The sequence below is a fragment of the Panulirus ornatus genome, chromosome 29, assembly GCF_036320965.1.
Source record: "Panulirus ornatus isolate Po-2019 chromosome 29, ASM3632096v1, whole genome shotgun sequence".
Classification (NCBI taxonomy): Eukaryota; Metazoa; Arthropoda; class Malacostraca; order Decapoda; family Palinuridae; genus Panulirus; species Panulirus ornatus.
The window spans coordinates 21,258,956-21,283,731 of record NC_092252.1 but is presented as its reverse complement, the minus strand read 5'-3'; the positions used below and the strand labels follow the sequence as shown (position 1 = coordinate 21,283,731).

Genomic DNA, 24,776 nt, shown 5'->3' with positions numbered 1-24,776 from the left:
AAGTATATGACTTGAGCCTCAACCCTACTGTACCTAGCAACCTTGCTCTTATTCACATTTACTCTTAACTTTCTTCTTTCACACACTTTACCAAACTCAGTCACCAGCTTCTGCAGTTTCTCACATGAATCAGCCACCAGCGCTGTATCATCAGCGAACAACAACTGACTCACTTCCCAAGCTCTCTCATCCCCAACAGACTTCATACTTGCCCCTCTTTCCAAAACTCTAGCATTCACCTCCCTAACAACCCCATCCATAAACAAATTAAACAACCATGGAGACATCACACACCCCTGCCGCAAACCTACATTCACTGAGAACCAATCACTTTCCTCTCTTCCTACACGTACACATGCCTTACATCCTCGATAAAAACTTTTCACTGCTTCTAACAACTTCTAAGAACTTGCCTCCCACACCATATATTCTTAATACCTTCCACAGAGCATCTCTATCAACTCTATCATACGCCTTCTCCAGATCCATAAATGCTACATACAGCATTTATGGATCTACACACACACACACACACACACACACACACACACACACACACACACACATATATATATATATATATATATATATATATATATATATATATATATATATATATATATATATATATATATATATATATTTTTTTTTTTTTTTTCTTTCTCGCTGTCTCCCGCGTTTGCGAGGTAGCGCAAGGAAACAGACGAAAGAAGTGGCCCAACCCACCCCATACACATGTATATACATACGTCCACACACGCAAATATACATACCTACACAGCTTTCCATGGTTTACCCCAGACGCTTCACATGCTCTGATTCAATCCATTGACAGCACGTCAACCCCGGTATACCACATCGATCCAATTCACTCTATTCTTTGCCCTCCTTTCACCCTCCTGCATGTTCAGGCCCCGATCACACAAAACCTTTTTCACTCCATCTTTCCACCTCCAATTTGGTCTCCCAGTTCTCCTCGTTCCCTCCACCTCCGACACATATATCCTCTTGGTCAATCTTTCCTCACTCATTCTCTCCATGTGCCCAAACCATTTCAAAACACCCTCTTCTGCTCTCTCAACCACGCTCTTTTTATTTCCACACATCTCTCCTACCCTTACGTTACTTACTCGATCAAACCACCTCACACCACACATTTTCCTCAAACATCTCATATATATATATATATATATATATATATATATATATATATATATATATATATATATATATATATATATATATATATTAAGAATATATGGTGTGGAAGGTAAGTTGTTAGAAGCAGTGAAAAGTTTTTATCGAGAATGTAAAGTATGTGTACGTGTAGGAAGAGAGGAAAGTGATTGGTTCTCAGTGAATGTTTGTTTGCTGAAGGGGTGCGTGATGTCTCCATGGTTTTAGAATTTGTTTATGGATGGGGTTGTTAGGGAGGTGAATGCAAGAGTTTTGGAGAGATTGACAAGTATGCAGTGTGTTGTGGATGAGAGAGCTTGGGAAGTGAGTCAGTTGTTGTTCGCTGATGATATAGCGCTGGTCGCTGATTCATGTGAGAAACTGCAGAAGCTGGTGACTGAGTTTGGTAAAGTGTGTGAAAGAATAAAGCTGAGAGTAAATGTAAAAAAGAGTAAGGTTATTAGGTACAGTTAGATTGAGGGACAAGTCAATTGGGAGGTAAGTTTGAATGGAGAAAAACAGGAAGAAGTGAAGTGTTCTAGATATCTGGGAGTGGATTTGGCAGCGGATGGAACCATGGAAGCGGAAGTGAATCATAGGTTGGGGGAGGGGGCGAAAGTTCTGGTAGTGTTGAAAAATGTGTGGAAGTCGAGAACATTATCTTGGAATGGAAAAGTGGGTATGTTTGAAGGAATAGTGGTTCCAACAGTGTTATATGTTTGCGAGGCGTGGGCTATGGATAGAGTTGTGCGGAGGATCGTGGATGTATTGGAAATTAAATGTTTGAGGATAATATTTAGTGTGAGGTGGTTTGATCGAGTAAGTAATGAAAGGGTAAGAGAGATGTGTGGTATTAAAAAGAGTGTGGTTGAGAGAGAAAAAGAGGGTGTGTTGAAATGGTTTGGTCACATGGAGAGAATGAGTGAGGAAAGATTGGGAAAGAGGATATATGCGTCGGAGGTGGAGGGAACGAGGAGAAGTGTGAGACCAAATTGGATGTGGAAAGATGGAGTGAAAAAGATTTTGAGCTATTTGGGCCTGAACATGCAGGAGGGTGAAAGGCGTGCAAGGAATAGAGTGAATTGGAACGATGTGGTATACCGGGATCGACGTGTTGTCAATGGATTAAACCAGGGCATGTGAAGCGTTTGGGGTAAACCATGGGAAGTTCTGTAGGGCCTGGATGTGGAAAGGGAGCTGTGGTTTCAGTGTATTATACATGACAGCTAGAGACTGAGTGTGTACGAATGTGGCCTTTGTTGTCTTTTCCTGATGCTGTGTCGCGCGCGTGTCGGGGGGGGGGGGGGGTGTCTCTCATTTCATGTATGGGCGTTGGGAATGAATAGAGGCAGCACGTATGAATTATGTCCATGTTTATATATGTATCTGTCTGTTTGTATATATATATATATATGTATACGTTTAAATGTATAGGTATGTATATGTGCGTGTGTGGACGTCTATGTATATACATGTGTATGTGGGTAGAATGGGCCATTCTTTCTTATGTTTCCTTGCACTACCTCGCTAACGCGTGAGACAGCGACAAAGTATAATAAAGAAAAGAATATATATATATATATATTTTGTCAAAAAAAAAGGAACAGAGAAGGGGTCAGGTGAGGATATTCCCTCAAAGGCCCAGTCCTCTGTTCTTAACGCTACCTCGCTAATGCGGGAAATGGCGAATAGTATGAAAGAAATATATATATATATATATATATATATATATATATATATATATATATATATATATATATATATATATATATATATATATATACTTAAATGCCCATACACATACTTTACATATCAATGTATATACGTACACATCAGACATATACACATGTACATATACTCGCTTGCCTTCAATCCTTCCTTGCGCCAACCCACTCAAACAGGAAACAGCATCGATGCCCCCCACTTCCAGTTATGTAGCGCCAGGAAAACAGACAAAAAAGGCCACATTCGTTCACACTCGGTCCCTATCCACAACCAGGTCCCACAGACCTTTCCATGGTTTACCCCAGACGTTTCACATGCCCTGGTTCAGTCCACTGACAGCACATCAACCCTGGTATACCACATTGTTCCAATTCACACTATTCCTTGCATGCCTCTCACCCTCCTGTATGTTCAGTTCCCGATCGCTCAAAATCTCCTTCACTCCATTCTTCCCCCTCAAATTTGGTCTTCCGCTTCTCTTTATTTCTTCCCCTCATACACATATATCCCCTTTGTTAACCTTTCCTCTCTCATTCTCTCCGTGTCCAAACCATATCAACTCACCCTCTGCTGCTCTCTCAACAACAGTCTTTTTATTACCACACATCTCTCTTACCCTTTCATTATTTTCTCGACCAAACCACCTCACACCACATATTGTCTTCAAACATTTCATTTCCAACACATTCACTCTCCTCTTTACAACCATTTCTATAGCATTTGCCTCACAAACATATTATATTGTTGGAATTATTATTCCTTGAAACTTGCCCATTTTTGATTCCGAAATATCGTTCTCTCATTCTACACATTCTATATCGCTCCCACAACTTTCGCCCCTTCCCCCACCCTATGACTCGCTTCCGCTTCCATGGTTCCATTCGTTGCTATGTCCACTTCCAGATATCTACAACACTTCGCTTCCTCTAATTTTTCTCCATTCAAACTCACAAACCAACTAACTTGTCCCTCAACCATGCTGAACCTAATAACCTTGCTCATATCCATATTTACTCTCAACTTTCTCCTTTCACACACTTTTACAAACTCTGCCACCAACTTCAGCAGTTTCTCACTTGAATCAGCCACCAGTGCTGTATCATCGGCGAACAACTGACTCACTTCCCAGGCCCTCTCATTCCCAACATACTGCATACTTGCTCCTCTCTCCAAAACACCTGCATGTACCTCCCTAACCACCCCATCCATGAACATATTAAACAACCATGGGGACATCACATACTCATGCCGCAGACCGACATTTACAGGGAACCAATCACTCTCCTCTCTCCCTACTCGTTCACATGCCTTACATCCTTGATAAAAACTTTTCACTGCTTCTAGCATCTTACCTCCCTCACCATATAACTCTTAAGACCTTCCACAATGCATCTTCATCAACCCTATCATATTACTTCTCCAGATCCATAAATGCCATATACAAATCAATCTGGTTTTCTTAAGTATTTCTTTCACACATCCTTCAAAGCAAACACCTGATCTACACATCCTCTACCACTAATGAAACCACACTGCTCTTCCCCAATCTCTCAGTCAATACCCTCCCATATAATTTTCTGGGAATACTCAACAAACTTATACCTGTGTAGTTTGAACATTCACCTTTATCCCATTTGCCTTTGTACAATGGCACTATACATGCATTCCGCCAATCCTCAGGCACCTCACCATGATCCATACATACAATAAATATCCTTACCAACCAATCAACAGTACAGTCCCCCCATTTCTTAATGAATTTAACTGCAATGTCATCCAAACATACCTCCTTGCCGGATTTTGTCTTCTGCAAGACTTTCGTCTCCTCTTCTCCCTTAAACAACTATTTTCCCTGACCCTGTCACTTCGTACACCACCCTGACGAAAAAACCTTAGATCTGCCACTCTATCATCAAATACATTCAACAAACCTTCAAAATACTCACTCCATCTCCTCACTTCATCGCTACCTGTTATCAACTCCCCACTTGCCCTCTTCACCTTCACCAATGTTCCCATTTGTCCTCTTGTCTTACGCACATTATTTACCTCCTTCCAAAATATTTTTTCTATTTTCCCTAAGGTTTACTGATACTCTCTCACCCCATCTCTCATTTGCCCTCTTTTTCAACCCTTGCACCTTCTTCTTTACCTCCTGCCACTTTCTTTAATACATCTCTCAGTCACTTGCCGTCCTTCCTTGTAAGTATCGTCCAAACGCCTCTCTTTTCTCCTTCACTAACAAATTCACTTCATCCCACCACTCAGTACCCTTTCTAATCTGCCCATCTCCCTCCTTTCGCATGTCACATGCCATCACTGCTTCCCTAAATACCTCCCATTCCTTACCCATTTTCCTCGCTTCATTTACTCTCATCTTTTGCTATTCTATACTCAATCTTTCCTAGAATTTCTTTTCACAAGTCTTTTTTCCAAGTTCATTTATTCTAATCATTGTTTTCTCCCTGACATTGTTTCCTCCTTTTCGAAAACTTTTACAAATCTTCACCCTCGCCTCCTCACGATACTGGCCAGACAGTCCTCCACCAGCTGCCCTTCTCGACATTTACACCCAAAAATCATTGTTTTATTCATCTATCAATTAAGAAGTAATCTAATAATGTTCACTAACCATCTCTCCTCCTCACATACAAATACTTGTGTATATTCCTCTTTTAAACCAAGCATCCCTAATCACCAGTCCTTTTTCCTCACAACTGCACAAGTTGGTGATTTCCATTTAGAACACTGAATACCTAATATGCTCCAATTATATCCTCAATTGCCACATTACTTATCTTCGCATTTGAATCACCCACCACTAACCCCTGGTCTCTTATATCAAAGCTGCTGACAGTCACATTTATTCAGCTGCTCCCAAAACACTTGTCTCATGATCTTTTACCTCATGACCAGGAGCATAAACACCAATAATCATCTATCTCTGGCAATCCCCTTTTATATTCTAGAATATACTTCCTCACACTCTTGTCACACTTTCCTGTGTCAGGAGTAGTGCTACTCCTTCTTTTGCTCTTGTCCTCTCACTAACCACTGACTTTACTCCAGACATTCCCAAACCACTCTTCCCCTTTACCTTTGAGTTTCGTTTCACTCAGAGCCAAAACATCCAGGTTTCTTTCCTCAAACATACTACCTATCTCGCCTCTCTAATCATCCTGTCTATATCCTTGAGACATGCAAGGAATGTATATTCCGGGGTCGACGTGCTGTCAGTGGATTAAACCAGGGCATGTGAAGCGTCTGGGGTAAACCATGGAGAGTTCTTTGATGCCTGGATGTGGAAAGGGAGCTGTGGTTTCGGTGCATCATACATGACAGCTAGAGACTGAGTGTGTACGGATGTGGCCTTTGTTGCCTTTTCGTGGCACTACCTCGCTGACTCAGGGAGTATCGATGCTTTTCCTGTGATGCAGGGTCGCGCCGGGAATGGATGAAGGCAGGCAAGAATATGTGTGTGTGTGTGGGGGGGGGGGGTACATGAGTGGATGAGTCGTTCTTCTGTTTCCTGGCGCTACCTCGCTGACGCGGAAAACGGCAATCATGTATAATAATGTTTGTAATATTTCTTTCTAGTACAATAACACCATTAGTAAGATCATAATATATAGCAGGCCAAATCATGCAACAGTTGGGAGTGTTTACGCCGTCAAATGCAAGTCATGTAAATATGTTTATATAAACCAGACCGGAAATACTGTAAGGGAGAGATGTTGTTAACATTATCATGCGCTACGTAGGGATGACCACAAAAATGCCATCGCTAAACATTGTCATGAAAATGATCACCATGGCCATAGATCTTGAAAATCCCATTATTCTATACCTCTCTGCTGCTGATTATGTCACAAGCTACATCATTGAATGTCTTAATGGCTAATACTAAGAACTTTAATTTGTCCCCAGGCAACTTTAAAGCCCATCCTAGTATTTATGAGAGAATTTAGAAACAAGAAAACATAAAAAAAATGTTCAAGACACACCCAGCTACACAGGTCAACCCCCCCCCCCTTAATCACCCTCCCTTACAACGGTAACGACCAGATAAAGCAGACACAACAGGATTATGTTTTTTCACCTTTATTATCGAAATACAGTTAATCCATCCTGAAGCCTATTACTCAAAAGATGTTAATTCCGAAATATATGTTCTATCATTATATATCTTACACATAAGTTCATATCAGTAATGATAAGAGAAATATCAACATTTTAAAATCATATCAAATGGTTAAATAGAAAATTTTATCAAGGCAAATTTATTCATAAATTCATGATAACTTTATGATAAAAGAGACAGTAGACTACACACAAGTGCATGAAAACGAAAGAAAAATTATATATGCCTTTCGGTTTTTTAAGCTGAAACACTGCCAAAAGAAAATGCCCATCAAAATTCAGTCAGTTAATATAATACATACATGAAAATAAGTCGAGAACGAGCAGAGCACATTAAGTACTTACTCATGGTAAGACATTTTGCTCTTCACAGAAAAGTAAATATTGAGGCCAGGTTTATACATGTCCAGAATGTAGTGAAGAACCAACACATGACTATCTTTTCATGAACAAAAATAATAGCTTTAGTGCAAACCTTCCACAGACTTTCAGTGACAACCTACGACTCTTGTCTTTCATAATAGTGAAGACATTTTATTCTTGGTTTTAAGACACCTTGTTAGTCTGTACTAGAGATGTGTCATCTCTCGCTCCGCTACATCAAACATTGACCGTTTTACACACACACACTAACGTAGGCGTTGGTACATGACCTGCACAGCTGTAGGTAATGTTACCTTCCAATAATTACCACAACCAACATGTGCATAATGAAAACTGTGACATGTCTGTCACACACACACTAACATGACACCAATCATTCAAACACTGGCCAAGAACATGTGAAGTTTATAATTGTTCATATCCACACAAAATAGGTTTCCATCTCCCTATCTGGTGTGGATGAACTCGTATACAACAGAACACAAAGAGAAAATGTTAAAACTGAATTTATAAACCAATAGCAAGTGTTATGTGGAGAAGGTTGATCTGGTTTATGTGGAGGAGGTTGATGTGGTTTATGTGGAGGAGGTTGATGTGGTTTATGTGGAGGAGGTTGATGTGGTTTTTGTGGAGGAGGTTGATGTGGTTTATGTGGAGGAGGTTGATGTGGTTTATGTGGAGGAGGTTGATGTGGTTTATGTGGAGGAGGTTGATGTGGTTTATGTGGAGGAGGTTGATGTGGTTTATGTGGAGGAGGTTGATGTGGTTTATGTGGAGGAGGTTGATCTGGTTTATGGTTGGAATATGACCAGGGACGTGTCTGCCTGTGCCTTCCAGTGCCAGAAGCGGGAAGTCACCTCAACCAGGTTACGTCATCATCATCATCATCATCAGAGAACGGATGATGTACACCATCGTGAAGAACCTTCTCACCGTAGAGGAGCCCGGCTAACCCCGCTCCTGCGTGGAGTGCAGTCTCGTCACAGCAGGAGCGTCATCAAGGTGTCCAGGATCTATATGGCGACAGTAGAAGCACGACAGGAAAACCTGTGTTGATTACAGGCATTTCTGGTGAGGTGGTCCGTGGTAAGCTGCGCAGATCTGACTCTTCAGGTCAGAGAGGGAACTCCTGAGCTGGTGGTCACTGTAGTGCTGGAATGGAAACTCACATTGTAGTGTGGCAGGAACACATCATATGTAGCCACTCCTCACATAAACAATAACACATCATATGTAGCCACTCCTCACATAAACAATAACACATCATATGTAGCCACTCCTCACATAAACAATAACACATCATATGTAGCCACTCACATAAACAATAACACATCATATGTAGCCACTCACATAAACAATAACACATCATATGTAGCCACTCACATAAACAATAACACATCATATGTAGCCACTCACATAAACAATAACACATCATATGTAGTCACTCACATAAACAATAACACATCATATGTAGCCACTCACATAAACAATAACACATCATATGTAGCCACTCACATAAACAATAACACATCATATGTAGCCACTCACATAAACAATAACACATCATATGTAGTCACTCACATAAACAATAACACATCATATGTAGCCACTCACATAAACAATAACACATCATATGTAGCCACTCACATAAACAATAACACATCATATGTAGCCACTCCTCACATAAACAATAACACATCATATGTAGCCACTCCTCACATAAACAATAACACATCATATGTAGCCACTCACATAAACAATAACACATCATATGTAGCCACTCACATAAACAATAACACATCATATGTAGCCACTCACATAAACAATAACACATCATATGTAGCCACTCACATAAACAATAACACATCATATGTAGCCACTCCTCACATAAACAATAACACATCATATGTAGTCACTCACATAAACAATAACACATCATATGTAGCCACTCACATAAACAATAACACATCATATGTAGCCACTCACATAAACAATAACACATCATATGTAGCCACTCCTCACATAAACAATAACACATCATATGTAGCCACTCCTCACATAAACAATAACACATCATATGTAGCCACTCCCCACATAAACAATAACACATCATATGTAGCCACTCACATAAACAATAACACATCATATGTAGCCACTCCTCACATAAACAATAACACATCATATGTAGCCACTCACATAAACAATAACACATCATATGTAGCCACTCCTCACATAAACAATAACACATCATATGTAGCCACTCACATAAACAATAACACATCATATGTAGCCACTCACATAAACAATAACACATCATATGTAGCCACTCACATAAACATTAACACATCATATGTAGCCACTCCTCACATAAACAATAACACATCATATGTGGCCACTCCTCACATAAACAATAACACATCATATGTAGCCACTCCTCACATAAATAATAACACATCATATGTAGCCACTCCTCACATAAACAATAACACATCATATGTAGCCACTCACATAAACAATAACACATCATATGTAGCCACTCCTCACATAAACAATAACACATCATATGTAGCCACTCACATAAACAATAACACATCATATGTAGCCACTCCTCACATAAACAATAACACATCATATGTAGCCACTCACATAAACAATAACACATCATATGTAGCCACTCACATAAACAATAACACATCATATGTAGCCACTCACATAAACATTAACACATCATATGTAGCCACTCCTCACATAAATAATAACACATCATATGTAGCCACTCACATAAACAATAACACATCATATGTAGCCACTCCTCACATAAACAATAACACATCATATGTAGCCACTCACATAAACAATAACACATCATATGTAGCCACTCACATAAACAATAACACATCATATGTAGCCACTCACATAAACATTAACACATCATATGTAGCCACTCCTCACATAAATAATAACACATCATATGTAGCCACTCACATAAACAATAACACATCATATGTAGCCACTCCTCACATAAACAATAACACATCATATGTAGCCACTCACATAAACAATAAGTGGTTGTAGTGTGGCAGGAGCAGATCATATTTAGCCACTCACATAAACAATAAGTGGTTGTAGTGTGGTTGGAACACATCATATGTAGCCACTCCTCACATAAACAATAACTGGTTGGCGCGTTATTAGCTCAAATGATTCATAGATTCGTCACGTGACAACACTGAATTGGTGTCCAGAGTCATCAATGAAGGTGTTGCAAAACAATCAACTCAAAAATGATTAATGATGATAATGAGATCAAGTGAAGAGAACTATTATCATGATTATGTGAAATATGCCGTGTGGATAATAGCCTGTGTGGATAGTACACTGTGTGGGTAATAAGCCACACGTGTGGATACGGACATGATAGTAACAATGTTTACATGAAAAACAACCTGGAAATATATATATGAATTTCCCAGACTGACATCAAGAAGGGAAAGTGATATAAGATCAAACATGATCCCAACACGAGTGACGAGATGTCAAGATGAAGGTTCTAATGTGTTAGCTAACACCATGTATGTACGTGGAGAGGAAGGTTCTAATGTGTTAGCTAACACCATGTATGTATGTGGAGAGGAAGGTTCTAATGTGTTAGCTAACACCATGTATGTACGTGGAGAGGAAGGTTCTAATGTGTTAGCTAACACCATGTATGTACGTGGAGAGGAAGGTTCTAATGTGTTAGCTAACACCATGTATGTACGTGGAGAGGAAGGTTCTAATGTGTTAGCTAACACCATGTATGTACGTGGAGAGGAAGGTTCTAATGTGTTAGCTAACACCATGTATGTACGTGGAGAGGAAGGTTCTAATGTGTTAGCTAACTCCATGTATGTACGTGGAGAGGAAGGTTCTAATGTGTTAGCTAACACCATGTATGTACGTGGAGAGGAAGGTTCTAATGTGTTAGCTAACACCATGTATGTACGTGGAGAGGAAGGTTCTAATGTGTTAGCTAACACCATGTATGTACGTGGAGAGGAAGGTTCTAATGTGTTAGCTAACACCATGTATGTACGTGGAGAGGAAGGTTCTAATGTGTTAGCTAACTCCATGTATGTACGTGGAGAGGAAGGTTCTAATGTGTCAGCTAACACCATGTATGTACGAGGAGAGGAAGGTTCTAATGTGTTAGCTAACACCATGTATGTAGGTGGAGAGGAAGGTTCTAATGTGTTAGCTAACACCATGTATGTAGGTGGAGAGGAAGGTTCTAATGTGTTAGCTAACTCCATGTATGTACGTGGAGAGGAAGGTTCTAATGTGTTACCTAACACCATGTATGTACGTGGAGAGGAAGGTTCTAATGTGTTAGCTAACACCATGTATGTACGTGGAGAGGAAGGTTCTAATGTGTTACCTAACACCATGTATGTAGGTGGAGAGGAAGGTTCTAATGTGTTAGCTAACACCATGTATGTAGGTGGGGAGGAAGGTTCTAATGTGTTAGCTAACACCATGTATGTAGGTGGGGAGGAAGGTTCTAATGTGTTACCTAACACCATGTATGTACGTGGGGAGGAAGGTTCTAATGTGTTAGCTAACACCATGTATGTACGTGGAGAGGAAGGTTCTAATGTGTTAGCTATCACCGTGTATGTACGTGGAGAGGAAGGTTCTAATGTGTTAGCTAACACCATGTATGTACGTGGAGAGGAAGGTTCTAATGTGTTAGCTAACACCATGTATGTACGTGGAGAGGAAGGTTCTAATGTGTTAGCTAACACCATGTATGTAGGTGGAGAGGAAGGTTCTAATGTGTTAGCTAACACCATGTATGTAGGTGGGGAGGAAGGTTCTAATGTGTTAGCTAACACCATGTATGTAGGTGGGGAGGAAGGTTCTAATGTGTTACCTAACACCATGTATGTACGTGGAGAGGAAGGTTCTAATGTGTTAGCTAACACCATGTATGTAGGTGGGGAGGAAGGTTCTAATGTGTTAGCTAACACCATGTATGTAGGTGGAGAGGAAGGTTCTAATGTGTTAGCTAACACCATGTATGTAGGTGGGGAGGAAGGTTCTAATGTGTTAGCTAACACCATGTATGTAGGTGGGGAGGATGGTTCTAACGTGTTAGCTAACACCATGTATGTACTCATGACTCATGCGAGGGATGGGTACAAGAGTCAGTGAGTCATGACTCATATGAGGGATGGGTACAAGAGTCAGTGAGTCATGATTCATGTGAGGGATGGGTACAAAAGGGAGAGATGACTCATGTGAGGGATGTGTACAAAAGGGAGAGTCATGACTCATGTGAGGGATGAGTACAAGAGGCAGTGAGTCATGACTCATGTGAGGGATGAGTACAAGGGGCAGTGAGTCATGACTCATGTGAGGGATGTGTACAAGAAGCAGTGAGTCATGACTCATGTGAGGGATGTGTACAAAAGGCAGTGAGTCGTGACTCATGTGAGGGATGGGTACAAGAGGGAGTGAGTCATGACTCATGTGAGGAATGTGTACAAAAGGCAGTGAGTCGTGACTCATGCGAGGGATGGGTACAAGAGGGAGTGAGTCATGACTCATGTGAGGGATGGGTACAAGAGGCAGTGAGTCATGACTCATGTGAGGGATGTGTACAAGAGGCAGTGAGTCATGACTCACGTGAGGGATGAGTACAAGAGGCAGTGAGTCTTGACTCATGTGAGGGATGGGTACAAGAGGCAGTGCGTCATAGGTACAAGGGCCAGTGAGTCATGACTCATGTGAGGGATGTGTACAAGAGGAAGTGAGTCATGACTCATGTGAGGGATGGGTACAAGAGGCAGTGAGTCATGACTCATGTGAGGGATGTGTACAAGGGGCAGTGAGTCATGACTCATGTGAGGGATGTGTACAAGAGGCAGTGAGTCATGACTCATGTGAGGGATGTGTACAAGAGGCAGTGAGTCATGACTCATGTGAGGGATGTGTACAAGAGGCAGTGAGTCATGACTCATGTGAGGGATGGGTACAAGAGGCAGTGAGTCATGACTCACGTGAGGGATGGGTACAAGAGGCAGTGAGTCATGACTCATGTGAGGGATGTGTACAAGAGGCAGTGAGTCATGACTCACGTGAGGGATGGGTACAAGAGGCAGTGAGTCATGACTCACGTGAGGGATGGGTACAAGAGGCAGTGAGTCATGACTCATGTGAGGGATGTGTACAAGAGGCAGTGAGTCATGACTCACGTGAGGGATGGGTACAAGAGGCAGTGAGTCGTGACTCATGCGAAGGATGGATACAAGAGGGAGTGAGTCTTGACTCACGTGAGGGATGTGTACAAGAGGCAGTGAGTCATGACTCATGTGAGGGATGTGTACAAGAGGCAGTGAGTCATGACTCATGTGAAAGATGTGTACAAGAGGCAGTGAGTCATGACTCATGTGAGGGATGTGTACAAGAGGCAGTGAGTCATGACTCATGTGAGGGATGGGTACAAGAGGGAGTGAGTCATGACTCATGTGAGGGATGGGTACAAGAGGCAGTGAGTCGTGACTCATGTGAGGGATGGGTACAAGAGGCAGTGAGTCATGACTCATGTGAGGGATGGGTACAAGAGGGAGTGAGTCATGACTCATGTGAGGGATGGGTACAAGAGGGAGTGAGTTATGACTCATGTGAGGGATGTGTACAAGAGGCAGTGAGTCATGACTCACGTGAGGGATGGGTACAAGAGGGAGTGAGTCATGACTCACGTGAGGGATGGGTACAAGAGGCAGTGAGTCATGACTCATGTGAGGGATGGGTACAAGAGGCAGTGAGTCATGACTCACGTGAGGGATGGGTACAAGAGGGAGTGAGTCATGACTCATGTGAGGGATGGGTACAAGAGGCAGTGAGTCATGACTCACGTGAGGGATGGGTACAAGAGGGAGTGAGTCATGACTCATGTGAGGGATGGGTACAAGAGGGAGTGAGTCATGACTCATGTGAGGGATGGGTACAAGAGGCAGTGAGTCATGACTCATCTGAGGGATGGGTACAAGAGGCAGTGAGTCATGACTCATGTGAGGGATGGGTACAAGAGGCAGTGAGTCATGACTCATGTGAGGGATGGGTACAAGAGGCAGTGAGTCATGACTCATGTGAGGGATGGGTACAAGAGGCAGTGAGTCATGACTCATGTGAGGGATGGGTACAAGAGGGAGTGAGTCATGACTCATGTGAGGGATGGGTACAAGAGGCAGTGAGTCATGAGTCAGAATGAGAGTAGATGATGGGATGTGGTTGACGTGTGTGCTGTGCGGGTGAAGGAAGGCCTTGGTTCGTGGCAGCAGCAGCTCACTGTGAGTAATGTTAGTTGTGAGATCAAGGGATCGAATCCTGCTACTCTGGCATCTGCCCAGATTTCGCCTCATCAAAACCTTCAGAATGGCTTTCTAGAAGAGTACCTCTAGAAACCTCTTGACGTTCTAGAACAGTACTTCTAAAAACCTCTTGACGTTCTAGAACAGTACCTCTAGAAACCTCTTGACGTTCTAGAACAGTACTTCTAGAAACCTCTTGACGTTCTAGAACAGTACTCCTAGAAACCTCTTGACGTTCTAGAACAGTACTTCTAGAAACCTCTTGACGTTCTAGAACAGTACCTCTAGAAACCTCTTGACGTTCTAGAACAGTTTCTCTAGAAACCTCTTGACGTTCTAGAACAGTACTTCTAGAAACCTCTTGACGTTCTAGAACAGTACCTCTAGAAACCTCTTGACGTTCTAGAACAGTTTCTCTAGAAACCTCTTGACGTTCTAGAACAGTACTTCTAGAAACCTCTTGACGTTCTAGAACAGTACCTCTAGAAACCTCTTGACGTTCTAGAACAGTACTTCTAGAAACCTCTTGACGTTATAGAACAGTACTTCTAGAAACCTTTTGAGTTCTAGGACAGTACCTCTAGAAACCTCTTGACGTTCTAGAACAGTTTCTCTAGAAACCTTTTGACGTTCTAGAACAGTACCTCTAGAAACCTCTTGACGTTCTAGAACAGTACTTCTAGAAACCTCTTGACGTTCTAGAACAGTACTTCTAGAAACCTCTTGACGTTCTAGAACAGTACTTTTAGAAACCTTTTGACGTTCTAGAACAGTACTTCTAGAAACCTCTTGACGTTCTAGAACAGTATTTCTAGAAACCTCTTGACGTTCTAAAACAGTACTTCTAGAAACCTCTTGACGTTCTAGAACAGTATTTCTAGAAACCTCTTGACGTTCTAGAACAGTACCTCTAGAAACCTCTTGACGTTCTAGAACAGTACTTCTAGAAACCTCTTCACGTTCTAGAACAGTACTTCTAGAAACCTCTTGACGTTCTAGAACAGTACTTCTAGAAACCTCTTGACGTTCTAGAACAGTACTTCTAGAAACCTCTTGACGTTCTAGAACAGTATTTCTAGAAACCTTGACGTTCTAGAACAGTACCTCTAGAAACCTCTTGACGTTCTAGAACAGTACTTCTAGAAACCTCTTCACGTTCTAGAACAGTACTTCTAGAAACCTCTTGACGTTCTAGAACAGTACCTCTAGAAACCTCTTGACGTTCTAGAACAGTACTTCTAGAAACCTCTTCACGTTCTAGAACAGTACTTCTAGAAACCTCTTGACGTTCTAGAACAGTACTTCTAGAAACCTCTTGACGTTCTAGAACAGTACCTCTAGAAACCTCTTGACGTTCTAGAACAGTACTTCTAGAAACCTGTTGACGTTCTAGAAATACCCTCATTATACTGCTCTCGAAGAATATGAAATATGTATACAGATGAGGATCATTACAACCTACACATCTGATATTGGCACTTCAAAGAAAAAGTCTTAATATTTACTTACAAAAAGAGATCATACGCCTGGCAGTGAAATCATACGCCTGGCAGTGATATCATACGCCTGGCAGTGATATCATACGCCTGGCACTGAAATCATACGCCTGGCAATGATATCATACGCCTGGCACTGTAATCATACGCCTGGCAGTGAAATCATACGCCTGGCAGTGAAATCATACGCCTGGCAGTGAAAATTATTTTCTCAGAACACCCCCCCCCCATTAGGCTGGTCAGTGGACAGGAAAGACAGGTGGGTCAGGGAAAGACATGTGGGTCAGGGAAAGACAGGTGGGTCAGGGAAAGGAACAGTTTGAAGTGGAGAAGAAAGTTGAAGTGTTTACAGGTGAAGTGTCGTGTATGTGATGTACGTTGGTGATGCTGTGAGAGTGTGTTTTGGTGGTTCACTTGTATACCTGTAACAGCTTACATGTAGTGATGATGTACTTATTTGTTTGGGAAAGATTAATCATGGCACTGCGTACATGTATGGATGACTGATGCTGAGGCAACCAAGTGTTCGACGTGTGTAATGTGTGTGTGTGTGTGTCTTCCATGTCGTGTATGATGCATATCTAAGGTATTAATTAACTGGCTTAGCTCTTGGTCGCTCGTGTTGTTGTTCTACGGTGTTGTAAGTGCCGGGTTCTACGGTGTTGTAAGTGCCGGGTTCTACGGTGTTGTAAGTGCCGGGTTCTACGGTGTTGTAAGTGCCGGGTTCTACGGTGTTGTAAGTGCCGGGTTCTACGGTGTTGTAAGTGCCGGGATATTTCTTATTTGTGACGTATTATAGATGCCTGTCTGTGTCCTCAGCAGACGTGTTCAGAGACTAGGAACGTTGGTAGTCCAGGTCTGTGTACACACACACACACACACACACACACACTGGCCGGGACCGCTTTCTTTGTGTCTGATCTATCATCGTCCAACCCAAGATCTTGTGACTCTTCTTGTGAGCTGTCGTGTTTCATTGTAATCATCTTTGTTTTTATCTTCCATTCTTTTCCAGTTTGTTTAGTGAAGTTGCTTCTTACTGTAATAAATGCATATGTTCTGCGAACGAGTTGTTTGAGACAATTTGCGTGGCGTCATCTGCGTATATGTCCATGATCATGGCACCAAGTGGTGGAGGAGCGTCAGCTGTGTTTGTGAACACTGCTGGTTGTAGGACGCTGCCCTGAGGGAAGTTGTGTGACGCTGCGGAGTTAATGATGATTTCTGCGGTGCGTTGGGTTAGAAAGTAACACAGTCAAGTTTCTGTGAACCCTGGCACACCTAGCTGATCCCTGGCACGCCTAGCTGATCCCTGGCACGCCTAGCTGATCCCTGGCACGCCTAGCTGATCCCTGGCACACCTAGCTGATCCCTGGCACACCTAGCTGATCCCTGGCACGCCTAGCTGATCCCTGGCACGCCTAGCTGATCCCTGGCACGCCTAGCTGATCCCTGGCACGCCTAGCTGATTTTTAAGGTCTGCCACATTTCTAAGGGATGGCATCCATTTTGTTGTGCATCTTTGTACTTGCTCTAATTTTTCCTCGTCTTTTTCATAGTTTGGGAAGCCAAGTGCATGTTCAATATGTGGTCTTACTAGTGTACTACACATTGTTGCTCATGGCAACGCCAAGAGTTCTTTCTTCATTTACTTTAGTTACAGAGTTTCCCAATAGTTTGTGGTCGCCACAATGTATATTCTTGTCTCTAAACTGCATAACTTTACACTTGTCCAAAGTAAGCTTCATTTGCCATCTGTCTGACCACTTTGCTAGTAAGTGAAAATCTTTGAATCATTTCGCAGTCATGCATGTTTACAGCTCTCCCTCGTAGTTTAGTATCGTCAGCAAACTTGGAGATCTTACATATAAGACTGAGTTCCAGGTCATTAATGTATATTATGAAAAGAATTGGGCCCAGGATCGACCCCTGTGGCACACCACTCGTTACGTCTTTTAGATATTTTTTTCTGTTGTTTCTTGTTGTTCATCGTGTGATGACAGGTATATGGGAGGGTAAGTCATGTGGTATTTCGGGGGAGAAGGGCCACCACCACTTCCTGGTGAAGATGGCTCTGTATCATGAATATTATGACGTCAACAATGGAGTTTGATGTGGTCATGGGTGAAGGAGGATGTTGAGGGCGGGTCTGCAGTATACTACCAGGCGGGGAAGGAGAGGTAGGTCAGGTCGTGCAGGCAGCGTGGAACACGGGGTAGGAAAGGTCACCGACCGATGGTGAAGGTGGCCATGTTTGGAAGTACAGCGTCCCAACACTGGCGTCTTGGGCCCTGAAGACACATGGAAGGAAGAGAGTGGATGTGTTGGAAATAAAATGGCCCAAGATGGTTTATTTGTTGCCAGTTGAGTTGGACGTGTTTGGAAGGACAGCATTAAAAGGATATGGTGTTCAGTATAATGTGATGGAAAGGGCCGACCAAAGTGTGCTGAACTGGTGCGGGCTTGTGGAGGGGAGGAGGGAAGAGTGACCTCACGTAGAAAATGTTTGTCAGACGTGGTGGCCGCCATACGGAGACCAAGAGGATGCAAGGGTAGAGCGAAGAGGGCTTTGGGGTATCGGGGCTTGAACATTCAGGAGGGTGAGATGAATACAATGATTTGGATAGTTTTGGCACATCGGTGGAGGATGGTGGGAAGCCATATGCTTCCATCAACCGAACCAGAGCTTAGGAAGAAGGTAGTTGTGGTACACAGTTGTGGATGGTGGGTTCTGCCTTCACCACACTGGACATGACAGCTACAGATTGGCTGTGCGATGATACATACCATCTTAAAGGTAATTCTTTAATGGTCTATACTAACACCTACTCAACAAATACTTTTTGAACATATTTTACCTAAAATACAAGTAATCTGATGACAAAATATCGTGCTTACCCCATCAATAGTAATGACAAAATATCGTGCTTACCCCATCAATAGTAATGACAAAATATCGTGCTTACCCCATCAATAGTAATGACAAAATATCGTGCTTACTCCATCAATAGTAATGACAAAATATCGTGCTTACCCCATCAATAGTAATGACAAAATATCGTCCTTACCCCATCAATAGTAATGACAAAATATCGTGCTTGCCCCATCAATAGTAATGACAAAATATCGTGCTTACCCCATCAATAGTAATGACAAAATATCGTGCTTACCCCATCAATAGTAATGACAAAATATCGTGCTTACTCCATCAATAGTAATGACAAAATATCGTGCTTACCCCATCAATAGTAATGACAAAATATCGTGCTTACCCCATCAATAGTAATGACAAAATATCGTGCTTACCCCATCAATAGTAATGACAAAATATCGTGCTTACTCCATCAATAGTAATGACAAAATATCGTGCTTACCCCATCAATAGTAATGACAAAATATCGTGCTTACCCCATCAATAGTAATGACAAAATATCGTGCTTACTCCATCAATAGTAATGACAAAATATCGTGCTTACCCCATCAATAGTAATGACAAAATATCGTGCTTACCCCATCAATAGTAATGACAAAATATCGTGCTTACCCCATCAATAGTAATGACAAAATATCGTGCTTACCCCATCAATAGTAATGACAAAATATCGTGCTTACCCCATCAATAGTAATGACAAAATATCGTGCTTACCCCATCAATAGTAATGACAAAATATCGTGCTTACCCCATCAATAGCAATGACAAAATATCGTGCTTACTCCATCAATAGTAATGACAAAATATCGTGCTTACCCCATCAATAGTAATGACAAAATATCGTGCTTACCCCATCAATAGTAATGACAAAATATCGTGCTTACCCCATCAATAGTAATGACAAAATATCGTGCTTACCCCATCAATAGTAATGACAAAATATCGTGCTTACCCCATCAATAGTAATGACAAAATATCGTGCTTACCCCATCAATAGTAATGACAAAATATCGTGCTTACCCCATCAATAGTAATGACAAAATATCGTGCTTACCCCATCAATAGTAATGACAAAATATCGTGCTTACCCCATCAATAGTAATGACAAAATATCGTGCTTACTCCATCAATAGTAATGACAAAATATCGTGCTTACCCCATCAATAGTAATGACAAAATATCGTGCTTACCCCATCAATAGTAATGACAAAATATCGTGCTTACCCCATCAATAGTAATGACAAAATATCTTGCTTACCCCATCAATAGTAATGACAAAATATCGTGCTTACCCCATCAATAGTAATGACAAAATATCGTGCTTACCCCATCAATAGTAATGACAAAATATCGTGCTTACCCCATCAATAGTAATGACAAAATATCGTGCTTACCCCATCAATAGTAATGACAAAATATCGTGCTTACCCCATCAATAGTAATGACAAAATATCGTGCTTACCCCATCAATAGTAATGACAAAATATCGTGCTTACCCCATCAATAGTAATGACAAAATATCGTGCTTACCCCATCAATAGTAATGACAAAATATCGTGCTTACCCCATCAATAGTAATGACAAAATATCGTGCTTACCCCATCAATAGTAATGACAAAATATCGTGCTTACCCCATCAATAGTAATGACAAAATATCGTGCTTACCCCATCAATAGTAATGACAAAATATCGTGCTTACCCCATCAATAGTAATGACAAAATATCGTCCTTACCCCATCAATAGTAATGACAAAATATCGTGCTTACCCCATCAATAGTAATGACAAAATATCGTGCTTACCCCATCAATAGTAATGACAAAATATCGTGCTTACCCCATCAATAGTAATGACAAAATATCGTGCTTACCCCATCAATAGTAATGACAAAATATCGTGCTTACCCCATCAATAGTAATGACAAAATATCGTGCTTACCCCATCAATAGTAATGACAAAATATCGTGCTTACCCCATCAATAGTAATGACAAAATATCGTGCTTACCCCATCAATAGTAATGACAAAATATCGTGCTTACCCCATCAATAGTAATGACAAAATATCGTGCTTACCCCATCAATAGTAATGACAAAATATCGTGCTTACCCCATCAATAGTAATGACAAAATATCGTGCTTACCCCATCAATAGTAATGACAAAATATCGTGCTTACTCCATCAATAGTAATGACAAAATATCGTGCTTACCCCATCAATAGTAATGACACAATATCGTCCTTACCCCATCAATAGTAATGACAAAATATCGTGCTTACCCCATCAATAGTAATGACAAAATATCGTGCTTACCCCATCAATAGTAATGACAAAATATCGTCCTTACCCCATCAATAGTAATGACAAAATATCGTGCTTACCCCATCAATAGTAATGACAAAATATCGTGCTTACCCCATCAATAGTAATGACAAAATATCGTGCTTACCCCATCAATAGTAATGACAAAATATCGTGCTTACCCCATCAATAGTAATGACAAAATATCGTGCTTACCCCATCAATAGTAATGACAAAATATCGTGCTTACCCCATCAATAGTAATGACAAAATATCGTCCTTACCCCATCAATAGTAATGACAAAATATCGTGCTTACCCCATCAATAGTAATGACAAAATATCGTGCTTACCCCATCAATAGTAATGACAAAATATCGTGCTTACCCCATCAATAGTAATGGTAGGGATGAAGTAGACGCGTGGTTTGAGGTTGGCTGTACGGATGCCATTGGCGTACAGGAGTTTGGCTCCGGCTCTGCTGGTGGAACATTCGTCTATCGGTGCCCAGTTGATGCCGACTTCTTCACTACACTGGAAGTCACAGAAAATATTATTGGACGACACTTCCTGATGGACCAGATCCATCATGGTCTGTAAAGCATCAATGTAATGTGATGATAAGCAAGTTAATATACAGATTAAGGTTCACTTAGTGAACTTCAGCCGAGGAGACAGACATGTTGTAAGATGGGCAAGTTTGATTACAATTAATAGTTTGCCTGGAGTAAGGGTGGTCATTAAATAGGCATAGTTAAGGAGGACACACGTAATGATAGTTCACTACAAAACTGTTGCCAGCCAGTTCTTAAACACACGCGAGCATCACAACAACAACTCAACACCCAAATGACTCAATCATAAAACATGTAAACAAAATCAGGTAAATAAAAATGGCCATCTGATATCACTGTAACCTAAGGGGTAGTGGTGGTGGTGGTGATAGTGGTGGTGGTGGGGTAGTGGTGGTGGTAGAGAGGCAGTGTTGGAGGTGGTAATGGTGGTAGTGGGGTTGTGGTGATGGTGGAGGTGTGGTGATGGTTGAGGGGTTGTGGTGGTGGTGGTGATAGTGGTGGTGATGGGGTAGTGGTGGTGGTAGAGAGGCAGTGGTGGAGGTGGTAGTGGTGGTAGTGGGGTTGTGGTGATGGTGGAGGTGTGGTGGTGGTTGAGGGGTAGTGGTGGTGGTGGTGATAGTGGTGGTGATGGGGTAGTGGTGGTGGTAGAGAGGCAGTGGTGGAGGTGGTAGTGGTGGTAGTGGGGTTGTGGTGATGGTGGAGGTGTGGTGATGGTTGAGGGGTTGTGGTGGTGGTGGTATAGTGGTGGTGATGGGGTAGTGGTGGTGGAAGAGAGGCAGTGGTGGAGGTGTAGTGGTGTAGTGGGGGTTGTGGTGATGTGGAGGGGTTGTTGTGGTGGTGGAGGGGGTGGTGTGATGGGTGAGGGGTGGGTTGGTTGAGGGGTGGTGGGTGGTGAGGGGTGGGGTGGAGGTGGAGGGTGGGGTGGTGGGTGGTGGTGGGTTGGTGTGGGGTGAGGGGTGGGTGGGGGGAGGGTGTGGTGGTGGGGGGTGGGGGTGTGGTGGGGTGGAGGGGTGGTGGTGGTGGTGGAGGGGTTGTGGTGGTGGTGGAGGGGTTATGGTGATGGTGGAGGGGTTATGGTGATGGTGGAGGGGTGGTGGTGGTGGTGGAGGGGTTGTGGTGGTGGTGGAGGGGTTGTGGTGATGGTGGAGGGGTTGTGGTGGTGAAGTGAGAGTTAATACTAGTCACACATGTTGCAGGATAAGGTGTGTGTGTGTGTGTGTGTGTGTGTGTGTGTGTGTGTGTGTGTGTGTGTGTGTGTGTGTGTGTGTGTGTGTGTTGAGGAGGAGATGATGCTGGGCCATAGTGTGAAGGTTTGGGTTGTGCTGGTAATGTGTTGTTACAACACAGGTGGTGGAGGGATGATGGTAATGACAGGTGGTCACAACACAGATCACGTAGAGTCACGTTACCAAAATCAAGATGGAATCCAACATGGTCTGGCCTTACATCTTCCCAACTGAACTGACATCAGCCACACAGAACCATATACATACATCAGAGATACTCACCTGACGGTCACCTGACGGTCAGGTGACGGTTAGGTGACGGTCAGGTGACGGTCAGGTAATGGTTAGGTGACGGTCAGGTTACGGTCAGGTGACGGTCAGGTAATGGTCAGGTAATGGTTAGGTGACGGTCAGGTTACGGTCAGGTGATGGTTAGGTGACGGTCAGGTGACGGTCAGGTAATGGTTAGGTGACGGTCAGGTTACGGTCAGGTGACGGTTAGGTGACGGTCAGGTGACGGTCAGGTAATGGTTAGGTGACGGTCAGGTGACGGTCAGGTGACTGTCAGGTGACGGTCAGGTAATGGTTAGGTGACGGTCAGGTGACGGTCAGGTGATGGTTAGTTGACGGTCAGGTAATGGTTAGGTGACGGTCAGGTGACGGTCAGGTGACGGTCGAAGTTGTGATAATACGAGTAAAGTACAAAATGCAGATCTTGGGTGACAAGTTTCTTACCTAAACCATCCATGTTGTGGCTGCTCCATCCTACCTCCCTCATACTCGCCACGTCATCAATTTCATTTAAAAATAGTTATGATTGGATCACCCCTCACTCTTCTCTCTTCTAAGATCGGTAAGCCTTTAGCCTTTCACTATCACTGAGCTGTGTACATTGTGGTACTATCTTTGTTGCCCTCCGCTGGACCTTATCTACTTGCTGTAGGTGAAGATGTCTATTCTAATGTTAGCCTGATGACCAACTTGCTACATATTGCCTTGCACTGGAACCTGCACGGTAGGGGGGTTGTGAGGGACCTGCACGGTAGAGGGTTTTGTGAGGGACCTGCACGGTAGGGGTTGTGAGGGACCGCACGGTAGGAGGGTTGTGAGGGACCTGCACGGTAGGAGGTTGTGAGGGACCTGCAGGGTGGGAGGTTGTGAGGGACCTCCCAACGGTAGGAGGTTGTGAGGGACCTGCACGGTAGGGGGGTTTGGGAGGGCCCTGCACGGTGGGGGGGTTGTGAGGGACCTGCACGGTAGGAGGGTTGTGAGGGACCTGCACGGTAGGAGGGTGTGAGGGACCTGCAAGGTAGGAGGGTTGTGAGGGACCTGCACGGTAGGAGGGTTGTGAGGGACCTGCACGGAGGAGGGTTGTGAGGGACCGCACGGTAGGGGGGTTGTGAGGGACCTGCACGTGGGGTTGTGAGGACCTCACGGTAGGAGGTTTTGTGAGGGACCTGCACGTAGG

The 24,776-nt window shown here is 42.8% G+C and overlaps 1 protein-coding gene across 2 annotated transcripts in view; it reads right to left on the bottom strand.

The window, feature by feature from the left end:
- Positions 1-6,986: 6,986 nt before the first annotated feature.
- The window catches only part of LOC139758183 (gamma-interferon-inducible lysosomal thiol reductase-like), a 286,092-nt gene continuing 268,302 nt past the window's right edge, over positions 6,987-24,776 (bottom strand). For both annotated transcript variants that reach the window (XM_071679391.1, XM_071679392.1), the window contains 2 exons: positions 21,895-22,041; positions 6,987-8,577 (listed from right to left, as the gene is read on the bottom strand). In XM_071679391.1, the coding sequence (XP_071535492.1) occupies positions 8,482-8,577; positions 21,895-22,041 (243 nt within the window). In that variant the 3' untranslated portion in view covers positions 6,987-8,481. The remainder of the gene's footprint in view (positions 8,578-21,894; positions 22,042-24,776) is intronic.